At 44.6% G+C, this 12,711-nt stretch overlaps 1 protein-coding gene across 16 annotated transcripts in view; it reads left to right on the plus strand.

The window, feature by feature from the left end:
- The window catches only part of auts2a (activator of transcription and developmental regulator AUTS2 a), a 349,430-nt gene that overhangs the window by 227,641 nt on the left and 109,078 nt on the right, over positions 1-12,711 (plus strand). For all 16 annotated transcript variants that reach the window (XM_026183217.1, XM_026183218.1, XM_026183221.1 and 13 more), the window contains one exon: positions 2,513-2,542. In XM_026183217.1, the coding sequence (XP_026039002.1) occupies positions 2,513-2,542 (30 nt within the window). The remainder of the gene's footprint in view (positions 1-2,512; positions 2,543-12,711) is intronic.

A 12,711-nucleotide genomic window follows, 5' to 3' on the forward strand; every position in this document is an offset into this window, starting at 1 on the left:
TTTCCTTTGCCAGCCCTCTCCCAGGACTAATGGTTTCCTTACTGTACATTACTGTTGCTTTAAATAAGACTTTCTACCTCGGCCTGTCAGTGATCTCAGTGGCACCACTTTTGTTGTTTTTTCTCTGTTCGGTACAATAGATTCGTTTTAAACGCCTGACACATGTCTTTTCAGTCGCCGCGGCGTCCCAGGATTGCTCTAAAGTGTTTTTGACGTGGTTAATCATAGCTGCGGGTTTTTGTTTTTTTCATGCTCGCATGTCAGCAGCTGTTGTATCACACAGAGCTGTAGCTCGTGCTGACCTGTAAAAACAATGCTCAGTCTTAATGATGAGGTGTACCGATGTTTCCTGACACTTCCAGCTGTGAAGTGCAGACCTCGGCTCCTGATCAGGTACTCAGACTTTTCCCCACCTCGGGTTGTGCATGAAGCGAAACATTCGTTCACTATGATCACTTCTCAGTGAGTGACAGCTCTGCCTCAAACCTGTTTGTTATCCTTCTCGAGATATTATTATTTACTACTTCCTGCCCAAGCTCGAACACAGAGTTCACGGGAGCTTTGGCGTCGTGGACGTTCAGATCGCCTGCTCTCGGCTGTCAGGCCTGATCTTAGGCTTTTTTACTTTGCTCATTATAAAGGCATTTCCATTTTATTAAGTTTTCCACCTTTTCCACCCCCCACCCTTTGTCGCTTTGGGAAATTTGCATACCTCTATTCCTAGGGGGGGGGAAAGTAATGACAGCAATTTCTTTTCTTTTCTCTCCCCCACTAGCCGTGTGAGTGCTTCGTTTAGCGGCACCTGCGAAAGCGACAGGCTCGGGGATGAGAAGTGAAAGAGAGCAGTTGATTAAATCATCATCAAGTCGCAGCACAGAAAGTCAATTCTGCTTGCCGTCTACAATGATATCCCTTTATCTTAAAGTAATGAGCTATGGCACTTTTGCATCGGGTAATACGATGAGTTCCATTAGCATGTTCCATTTGCTTCACAAGCAAGGGCAAGTCATTCCAGCCGGCTTCTATCTTGGCAATCAAAGCAATTGGCTGCACAGCCGAGGAGCGGGGGAAGCAGGGAGAGCAAAATAAGAACAAAAAGGGAACACGGGGAAGAAAGGCTAGACTCCTTTTTTTCGTGGATCACAACACAATGCAGAAAACTGAAATTATGTCAATTATTTGAACCCCTCGCTTGCTTGCGTCGTGCACAGAGAAGCGGCTAATGAGTGCTCGGTCGCGTCGCTGTTGCTACATTCTCAAAAGCCTGAACGCCGTTGATCTCGTCTGCGGCGTTACTCTGTGTGGGAGGCCACGAGAGAGCGATGCAGGCAGACACGCCTATTTACTCAGGAGCTGGAAGAGATGCATAAATGCACGCAGTTTGGAGCTTTTAATATTACACAGACACCCGCGCGTGATCGTGATCTACCGTCGTCTGTCGTTATCTTTATTTGTTATCAGGGCTCCTGCGCGCTGTCTTAAAACGGGGTTGGAATGTATGGCGGAGGAGTGAGAGCGAAATGGAGCAGGGAACGTCTGAGGAGTGTTTGCCCAGTGCGTTTATTGCCTCTGCATAATTTATGAGCTGCTGGAGCTGACCATCATGGCAGTGTGCCGCAGGCAGCCCCTTGGGCTGTGCGGGACAGGCCTGTAAATTGGATGCTATGCTCCTGCTGAGCTCGCAAGCCCCCTTTTTACCATCCAGCCCGAGAAGCAGATCAGCCACAAACCCAGCCAGCTACCTTTGAGCTCTGCAGGGCCCAGATCAGCAAAAAAAAAAAAATAAGAGCACGAGATGGAAGGAAGAAATGACACGGCCTTCTGTCGCTCACTCCGTGGGCCGTCAATCATCCCCCCCCCTTCACTCCTGCCATACTTTAATCGTCACCCACCAACCCCTCCTCGCGCTCCTGCCCACACGCTGTACCAGCCCCAGCCCGTATTCCCCCCCAGTGCCTTTTTCATTACTGACTCCAGTGCTTCCCTGCACCTCAGCCATATGCACAACTACGAGGGCCGCCATTCACCCAGCATCACGCTAATTAGTTGATAAAGAATTAAGTGGACCTTGAAATTGAAATTGGAACAAAAAATTGAAATCTAGCCCCCTTTTTCCTCCCACCATTACCAAGTTCCCTTCCTCCTCGTGTCAATCTGCCATCCCCAGCCTGAAGCAGCAACAACATCATGCTATTAGAATTCCAGTGGTGATTAGAGTTCGGAGATTCCAGCTCTGTCTGAATTTTACATGGTGCCCAGTGTTAACAAGGGCACGGGCGCTCATGAGAAATTCACTTTATTTCACATTCTGCTGCTTGGATCAGCTAATGAACTGATCTGATGATATCCAGGTCCAGAATACAAGTTATGTGATAAATTTGTCATTAAAAAGTTGATAAGATGAATGAGATTATGGTGACCACACGCACTGGGATTGAATGCAAACTGTTTAAAACCCCACAAACTGGACATCTTATTCCTAATTTGAGCTTTCTCTTTCCTTCTCTCGCAGTGCGACACTGAGAGTGACCAGGACGACAAGGTAAGACTTTCACATTGGGCTGAATGTGCTTGAATCCCTTCGAGCGTCTTTTATCAGTGTTTTAAAAAGATCCAAATGTTACTTTAAGACTGAGAATTGAATGTAATTAGAATTAAACATCCTGTTAATAAGTATGACAAAACCTTAATTAGTTGCGCATTAATTATGAATGACTTAATGATGTGCAAAATCTAAATTGAACTGTTCTGGCTTTTTAGGATTTCAATGACATTTAAATGAGACTGCTCCGGCAGCCAGGCTTTCTGTTACTTAAAGCACAGACGAGCGTGTCTGCAGCACGGCGTCTATTTCTGTATCTATCCATCCACCTATATGCTGGTGTCTGCCCGTCTGTTTCTGTGACGCGCTCTTTTTGCTCCTGCATTTGTCTTCACTGTAGTTCTGTTTCTGTAATCCCAGCAAAACCACCTCCTGCCAGGATCTATAGCGTCTTCCTGTGTTGGAGCTTCATTGCGTCAGTTTTGGCACTTTTGTTGCAGTTACATCGTTACAGCAGCAACGAAACACACAGCAGTGATTAGCAGCAAACAGGCTCTACAGATTTAACAAAGTCCGGAAGTGTTTCAGGGAAAAAGCCAAAATAATGTGAGTTATGTGAATATCATGGACTTCAACAGGTTATAGAACATAAGTCATGGGCCATGGTGGAAAAGCTGATGATGCTGAGTTGTGTACAACCTCAGTTTTTCTTAAATGTATTCATTTGCTTTAATAATTTTTTACTTTAGTGGTTTTTGGGTTAAATTAAACTGACTGTACTGGGAACATACACAATTACAAGGTTGCAAAAACTATAAACTGTAGTGCTAAATGACTCCAGATGCAGGAATAGCAACTTTTCATATACATTTTTTCTCCTGGGAGAAAAAGTGATTAAGCTTTGGTGTTCTCGTGTCCTAGAGCAAGTACTGGGCATCCTGTAATTTCAGAGAAGAAAAGAAATCATAACAGATGTTGGCAAACGTTTAAAGGTTACACAAGTAAAGAAGCTAATGTGCCCGTTTATGGCTGTAAGTAAGAATATAGTGGCGTTGTTTTGAGGTCAATGATGTCCATCAGATCAGTTACACGTGGAGTTCTTGGCCCCGTTCAAAGAGGTGCTGCGAGCTTCTTAACCTATTTTGCAAACAAACGCTGAAAAGCAGCTTTTCAACATCCAGAGAGAAGAAGAAGAAGAAGCCTAAAAGGAGTCATCATCAGTGTCAGAACCTGAGGAATCAAATGAACGGCATCCAGAGGTTTGTATGCTTGAAGTGACTTTGTACCCAGACACCATAGACATGATATGAGTTTATGAGTATGTGGTTGGAAAGAGATTCAGATCTGATTCAGTGGTAGAGCTTCTGCTCTCTGTGTGAGGTCCGAAAGCTAAAGGTGACTGAGCGGGAGGACATTTTTGTTGGTTAGAAGGTAAAGGACCTCCAAGGAAATGCATCATCCTCTCAGCTGTGTAAGGGGCGGGTACGAGAGGCTCGCGCTCTGTCTTTAAAATGTCCCCGAGGTGAGCTCGAGTCACGGCGATTACTTTTGGAGCGCTCTGAGGAGCCACGATCGAATCCTCAAACGAGACGCTGGACATCGTTGCGTAAACATGCATCGCCCGTGCAGCGTTTCGTCTTCTGGGTTCTTGTTTTTCTTTCATGTGGTGATGCAATGATGAGGATGGTCACGGTTGGGTAAAATAAAAGCACCTGTAAGCGTCTAAACGTTTGTTGCTATTCTGGTTGTAAAGCACTTTAAAATCCAGGTCTCAGTTTGAGCGTACTTTAGATTGTAAAAGCAGCCATATTAGCCACTGAATTCTAACCAGAGAGCTAGATGTGCTCTAATGATTTAGTAATGCCATTTGCTTGTAGTGTTTAGACTCTGCAGCAAATTGAGTCATTACTCAGTGTTGTCGATTTAAATTGCTCTTGTCTCGGTGGCAATTCCTTCTTGTTTCAGGAAGAGAGCGAGAGCACGGTAATCCCCCCAGTGACTGTATTAATTCACCCTGGCTCACGTTACGCTCCTGATGAACAGCACCGACTACACCTTCCTGTCATTGATTAATTGTGTGTTAAAGTAACAGAGGAGTGAATTAGTAAACGGGGACCCCTATGACAGGGCTGACTCACGCGTTCTTCTTCAACGTAAGGAGTAATTGGAGCTCCCACTCAACGGCCCTCCTTAGTCCACGTCACCTGCCACTATCTGCTCCTGCCAGGAGCCTCGCACGCTACGCCCAGTGCCGCTGCTGTCATTTGCATTCTGTGAGCGTGGCGGTCTCCTTTGCAACGCCGCGGCAGAGCAGAGTCATTTTAATGGGTCAAATGTATTCAGATGAGGACAAACGTGGCTTATTTCGTTTCCCTTCAAAAGCAGGAAATGGAAAAAGTGTTCCCAGGAGAAATCATGTTCTGCCTGGCGTAGAAGGCCTCTGCCGTGGAGCTGCCGGGCTCTGATAAGAGACAGCTCTCCGTGTGCACGCGATCCCGTGTCGCTGTGCGAGTGTGTTTCTGCGTGTGCTGGAAACTGTCAGAGCATTTGCTCATTACAAAGTGACCCGTAGGACGGGGCCTTCTGCAGCGTGACATGTTAATGGCATGCTGGGAGACAGGTAGGAGGACGCCTATCAGCAGTCACTCGCCGCACAACACTGGTATTATTAGCCCTGTATTCGTACTGTTAGCATCTCTTTCCCAGCAGCCAGTGTGCATGAAACTGTCCCTTCATGGGGGACAGTTTTTGGGGGGCTGAAACTATGCGTGGGGGGAAGTGAGCCGTTCTTCCTGACTAATGATCTTGTTTACCGTCTGTCATGGCTCGGCTCCTCCTTTGCTCCAAGGTGCAGAATCGAGGTGTCCAAACAGGATCAGGCGGTCACACGGGCCTGGACTCGTGCAGAACAGCTCATTTCCACTTCGCTGAGCTCTGTAGCATCAGGTATCGCTCATCCTCCAAAGGTCCATAAGCAGTGAAGTCTTTTAGGAGCCTCTGACAGGTCCACACACTTTAAATATATTAATAATAATGTGGATTTTTTATCAGTGTAAGTGCAGCCTGCCTCATTTATTTTCAAACGGAAACATTCCCTCAACGTTTAATCTAGCAGTGGTAGATTTCTCCACCTCGTCTTGGATCTTTGTAATATAGTCGAGAGGCTCCGGCTCTGTCTGGACTCACGAATGCTTAAGTGATTTTTTTCCTTCTTCCTAAGTGGCACCTTGAAACTGCCCGTCAAACATTTTCGCACCGATGTGCGCTAATGCTCAAGTGCTCCTGTTCCCCAATCATGCACTTAGGCCCTCAGCGAAGACAATGAGTCTATACTGTAATCTGCACAACTTTATCACCACGCAGCTTTTATTCCTCTTGCCTCCGGCCTTTTTTATAGACCACACCTTCCTAAGTGTTATTTACTCGCTCTATCAGTAGCCACAAGCTGTAAATGCCATTCTGAAAATGTTCTGCGTCTTATTAACGGCCGCGCAGCAGAGTGCTGTAATTCGCTGTGCTTTGCTCTTATTGGAGGCAAGGGATCCAAGCAGGAACCTGTTTGTCCTTGACATAAAATAAAGATCTGAACCAGTAATATATTTGCTGTTTCTCCTCCTTTATTGTTTTGCTGTGTTTGCCCTCGGGCAATTATAGCAGAAGAGTCGTGTTTCTCAATCACTCAGCAGCACTGTACATAAAACCGTTTTATATCTTCCATCCCCCCACACAGCCTCACCCCAAACCCTTCCTCTTCCGCCGCAGTGGGAAGGATGAGTAATAAAAAGGAGAGAGCAACTTGTCAGCGTTAAAAGATTATGTGTTTTGCCCCCTCCAAAGGAAGAGAGTAGTGTTTACAGGCTTGAGTGGGTGCTCGCTAGGCCGAGGCTGAGGCTGATTGCACTAGAGTACCCTGTCAGCCAGTGATTTGTCATGTACTTTATCATCCTTGTCACTCTGCAGAGCGTTGTCATAGGTAACATTCCCGCCTGCCCCCTCCCCGCTCTGTGCTTTGTACCCAGTCAGTGTAGGAAATTTGTATTTACTTTGGGGGAGTGTAATTTGTTCCTCATGGATAATATGACCCTTAGCGGAGCCGGATCACGGGTTAGTTGAAGTGATATTTTCCGGTAATGGTAGTCGTACATCATGGCTGTCAGGCCGGGTTAGGAGGCGAGCACATTACAGCTCCATTTTAGCACTGCAGGCATCTGGGATTATTTTCCATAACCAAGTATGACATGACTGCTCTGCGGAGTGCATTAAATTTTTACTAGCTTTTTTCCCTCCCCCGGCAACTTCTGTGGCTTTTCCCCCCGCTCTGGGTCTCGGGGCTGCCACGGTGATGGATACCCTCCAAGTCCCAGCAGCACTGGCCAAGGTTAGCGGGTGTCACAGACCTACACCGCTCCCCTCCATCCAATAACCGGCAAATCCCTGCTCCCACCGAGGGGTGCGCACCGCCCACCACTCTGTGTTGCAGCAAACCGAGGGCCTCCGCTCACCGCCGCAAAAGCACAATAGGATTATTCTGCTTTTACACTTCAGTTATCAAGTTTGTGTGAATGTGCAAATACAAGTTTAGCAGTTTTCACCAAAAGGAGCAGCAACGAAAGACAGACGGAGGTTTGGACAGCATCCTTGAGCGGATCGTGTTTGCGCGCGGCGGCTGCTCTCCAGAGCTTCTGATGGCTTTTCTGTTCTTTGCTCCGCTAATTTTGATTCCGCTCTCCTTGGCAGCAAGGTCAGCAGTGTAAATGCCACCTCTTGCCATTGACAAATGGTCACCCCCCTGTCTGATAATCACTGAGGTCTCAGAGGTGGACGAGCAGGCGGAGCTCATTAGGGCGCCACAGATGAGAAATTAATGTGGAGATTCCAGGCCTGGCAGAAAGCCGCAATGATGGGCCTCGGGTGGGGGGGGTGGAGGAGGTGGCGGTGTGTGCTGGGGGCTGGATGGATGGACCCTGTCTAATGGATGACCAGGTCAGCAGGCAGCATCACTCCCTAGACACACATACGCACACGCCGTCCCACCCGCTACCTCCCCTCCTCTTAGCGCCTGTCACCTCACCCACCCCGCCCACAGCTAGTTCTGATGGACTTTACACTCCACGATTTAGCGTCGCTATGCACGTGCTAAACGTGCTAAACATTTCTTTTGTCGACATGTTTTTCCTGCTGTGTAATGTCCCTCTTACCTTATTTTCTGTAACACATTTTTGTAAATGAGACAAATCTAGAACGTAGAGAAACGAGCCGGCGCTAATGTTATTAATGGAGCACAGCCAGTGAGACTTACAGAGCTGTGATAGTGAACTGAGAGTCAGCAGTATGGCTAGCCTCTGGGGTTCGCCCCCCCTTCATTCTCCTTTACAGTCACTGTGACCCATTTACAGTAGCTCCACATCCTCCTCATTGTCCCAGCAGGTAAATCCTCATTCTGTCACAGCGTCATCTCCTGCTAGCATTCACAGCCTCTGAGGTGGACAGGATCAGCACGTCATTAATGTTGGGATCTGTGAAAGCCAATTTTTACATCATTGTAAGTGTGTAGCTTTGCAACCTTTAGAGTCAGAGCACAGAGTACGAGCTGGAAATGTTTTTCGTTTGTCAGAAGCTTTTAAAGTCCACAATTCAAAGTAGTTCCCCGGAAAGCTTCCAGCTTATTCAGGAGAAAAATGATCTAAACCTACGTGGCTGCATCGCCGTTGCCTTTTCGATTGCCTCCCGATGCTTTGTGATTGCTAATAGTGTGTCGGTTTTGGTGTCGAAACACAGAACTGTAGATGGTTTGACTCTTACCTTGAGATGCGATATTATACAAGCCCTAATGTGTGTTACACTTGCCTCTAGAGTGCTCAACCTCCCCATTCATTTATGGCCAACAATAAAATGTAATAATGCACACGTTTGAATAGGACAAGGTTGCCAAGTCCTTGAAATTGAATGGGGGAAAAACAGTCACAGCAGTGAATCATGTTTCTAAGGCAATGATTCAATTCCCAGTGCAAGCTGAGAACACAGGGGATGGAAAATAATTCTATCAGCAACAAAAACCATAAATATGCTGTTTGACTGAGATGTTTACTCCTGTGGAAAGAAAAAGCCATTTCCATCTTTCCTGACCTGGAAAAGAAAAATCTCTCAGGCAAATTGTGTCCATATATCAAAGACTTTATGAGATTGTCCTCATACAAAGAGGCTTTAGAGTGGAAACACAACCCCAGTTAAAGAAATATCAAGTCCAGTCTATATTTAAGGATAAGCATAATGAGGCGCTTATTTCCCACTGTTTCGCTTTTGCACACATGATATAACAGAGAGATTCTTTATCAGCAGAGTAGAGAAGGCGTATTATTCTTGGTAAATGATTGAACTGCTTTTATAACCATCTGTTAAACCCCTCATTAGCTCTCCCCATATTTCTAATAGTTGCACTAATGTTGTTTAAGCAGCGTTATTAAAACTGGCCTGAGCTCCGAGTTAAAAATAGCCAAACACGTCGAGTCAAACTCAATTACATACATTTTTAACATCATTGACCTTCCCAATTACGAACCTGCTCCATATGGTGCCATTTATCAGCTGCCGCGATGCTAACAAAACAGAGGGCAGCTAGGCAGAAGCGTGCGCGGTGCTGCGCATGCAGAACCTTCTGGGTCGTGTTGGGCTGGACGATCAAGAGCAAGCAGTGCCCCGACTCCTCAGGTGTCTGTGCTCATCTCTATTTATGAGGCAGTGTTGCCAGTTACCGTGTTTAATAAAACATGGAGCAAGACCTTGGGTTCAAACCAGCGTCTCTGGAAACAGGCTGCTTATGAAAAAAAACATCGGTTGTTATGCAGGAAATCAGTTTTTCTCACATTCGCTCTTCATCCCTCACTGTCTCCCTGTGAGAGCGGCTTCTCCAGCACACCAAGGTTAAACTTTCTCAGCGCACTGGGTGAATGTCAGTCAAAGTCTGGCTCACCTGCACGTAAGCCCCCCCAACAACTGGGCCGGTGACTCCCCCCCTCTGCCCCGTTATTGCCCTTTTGTCAAGCCGGTGATTTCTGCAGAATTGACTGGCTCTCTGCGCTGTGCACATCAGGATCAGCTCACAGGAAGTGGAATCTTCCCGGCTATGTAAGGCAGGCGGGTTGTCATATGTCAAGTCCTGTGATATTTGTACCAAATGAACAAGGCTGCAGATTAAAACCACCGTTTTACTGTTATCTGCTTAATACATCAGTAACAGTTGTTAGCTCGGTGTCCAGCAGTGCTTTTAACTGTGCAGGAGATGTTTTCTAGAATCACCTTCAGTGCTGCTGTCACGGCGGGGTGCGATGATGAGGTGGACCCAGAAGCAGACACGGTGGAGACAAAACTAAGGCTACATTCACTCTGCAGGTCTTAATGCTCAATTCCAATTTTTTTGTCTGCTCGTTCACACTACAAATAAAATGCGACAGCAAACGCGCTCTAGTGTGAACGCTCAAAGCGGCCGCATGCGCAAAACAAGGCGTCACGCACAACGCGCTCTGTTTAGACCCAGAGCAACAGTAAGTTTGACTGATGGCCTTAATATAAAGACTTCGGACTTTACGTTTCCCAATTTTTGCTTTAAGTTATTTTGTTATTTACATAATAATGTAAATAACCTAATAATGATCCTTATTGCTGTTTTAGAGGAGCGGTGCTTCAAAGGATAGCTGCAGATTTCTGTCAGAATCTGCAGATTATACAGTACAAATAAAATGTTCACGTTTCTCCAACGTTGCCTTCCCAACATCTACACTGGATGGCCAGGAAGCGTTCGCGATGTCTTCTCAGGCGCTGATAATCAGCGTCTGTCTTGTGTCAGTGACGTAAAAGACGGATTTAATGCGACCTGACCATCAAGCAGCAGTCGCTTTCTAAAACATCGGATATGTATCGGTTTCAGCACCACATACGAAAGTGACCCAGATCGGATTTGAAAATATCGGATTTGTGCCGTTCACACTGTCAGACCATGATCGGATAGATGGGTCGCAAAGGGTCAAAAAAATCTGATTTGATGCGCTTTCACCTGCAGTGTGAACGTAGCCTAAGTTTCAAAAATAAGACTAATAACACAAATAAATAAAACAAGGCTCAACTATGAACTAAACTATGACTTTTTAAACTACGACCCTAACAAGGGAAACAAGGCGGTACGTAGGCAGACGCCGTGACGCTGGGGACTTAAATACACACGTGAGGTACACTGAAAAAAATATGTTGTTGGATTTACTTAATTCAATGGTGGACATTTGTTGCACACAGATGTTTTGCTTTGGCAGCAACTTAAACAATTGAGTTAAATTAACACAATTTATTCATGTTCAATAAACCTGTGCAATTTGTGTTGATAAAATGTGACTTAAACGTGTTTTGATGAAGTAATTTGAGCTCTTGAAATATTTTAATCCTTCACAATTTTCTCACTTTATCCCAACACCATTCAATAACTTTTACCCAATACTACTTGGTCACTTAAATGCTACATGTTATCTTCAAATTACATTTTGCTATTATATTCTAGCATCAAATACACAATTTTCAAATGGAGGCCTTATAACAGATTGTATTGTTCTCTTCCAAGATGGTTGCTGGCATCCACCAGTAACCTTTCAAAACAAAATGTCTAATTTCACTGCATTGACAGTAGGTAAAGAATTAAACTGACATTACTCCTCCACTGAATCTACATAAATCAACAGTTAAATAATGTCAGTTCTTCCGTGTTCTCTGGAATCAATCACAGCAAAGAAATTAGACTCTTTCTTTTGAAAAATGTTGGGAAAGAACAAATCAAAACATTCTATTTAAGGCCTCTGACGTCAAGACTCAGTTAAACAACAATTATAACTAAACAATTTGAGGTAATGTTAGTTTCCATTAACATTAAATTAGGTTACTGAATTGGCAAACACCTTCCTATTAACATTACCCATTTTACCCCAATAACTAAAGAAATTAGCACCTGCAGGTCAAAACCTTTATTCAAGAGATGCAAAAATAACATTGATACAGTGACTGTCAAAAATTACGGCACTGATCATACTGTGACATCTTGGTTCAAAACAGCACACTTAGAAATATTCAACGTTCTTTACTTCAAATGAATGAAACTGAAAATACCATTTCACACGACCCATATGGGATATTTAGACTGTATAACTGTTCACGCTACATCTCTTCACTAGTAAAAGAAAGAAAAAATACAAAGAGAAATTTAAAAATGCTGCCAAACAGACAGAGAACTTGTACAGAGCAAAAGGAAAAACAAACAACAACAACAAAAACGGCTCGTCCCCATGGCAGTTGCAGAGTATATAAAAATGAACCCTGCGATCCGTTTCTGGAATTGAGCTTCAAAATGCAGCAGAACAAGTGTGAGATTTAAATGTCCTCTCACCTAGAGCTGGTCACCTCACATGCATAACAGTGAGCTTCGTTGCAGGAGCAGTTTTGTCTTAGTTGTGAGCTTTTCTTGAGAGCTGAGTTGCATCCAACTCCATTACCACCCTTTGAATCACCTCAAAAGTGTAGCAGAGTTGTGATGGGTAACTCATATTGAAGGAATAAAAAAGGTCCAAACAGCATGGCTACTGCAAAGGTCACGTTATCCAGATCTTGAAGAACTACTATACCCTCGATGATGATGCCAACATCAGAAAAGTCATTGCCTGGTGCATCCTCTGGAGACAGATGTTCATTGTGGTTTTCTCAATCTGTGCAGTGGCCTCAGTCAAGTCCTGGTTAAACACAAAACATTTCTTTAAGATTCCTTTTTAAACTCATCTCTTTTTAATCTACCAGTTCTAATGTTAGAGTAATTTAAACCAATGCAAGCAACATAGTAAATAGCTATAGCCAAAGAGTGGCCTGCCATGCTGCCATTCATGGTCTAACAGAGTTTCTAAGACAGAGTGAAAAACATAATAATTTCAAATGCTTTACATTAGTTTTTGTTAGAAAGACACCGGCCCATCAGAAATCCAGGTTTTGTCACTCAGAAGATGTTAGAATTTAGACTTTCAGCCCCACAATTTGGTTAGCTGTTGGTCTTTTTTTTTTTTCAAACAAAAGCTAATGTAAATATTGGTGGGATTTTCCTTTGTTCATTAGAATGACAAATTTAAAGTTTTTTCACACTGATGTGA

Source organism: Astatotilapia calliptera, chromosome 10 (assembly GCF_900246225.1).
Source record: "Astatotilapia calliptera chromosome 10, fAstCal1.2, whole genome shotgun sequence".
NCBI classification, from domain to species: domain Eukaryota; kingdom Metazoa; phylum Chordata; class Actinopteri; order Cichliformes; family Cichlidae; genus Astatotilapia; species Astatotilapia calliptera.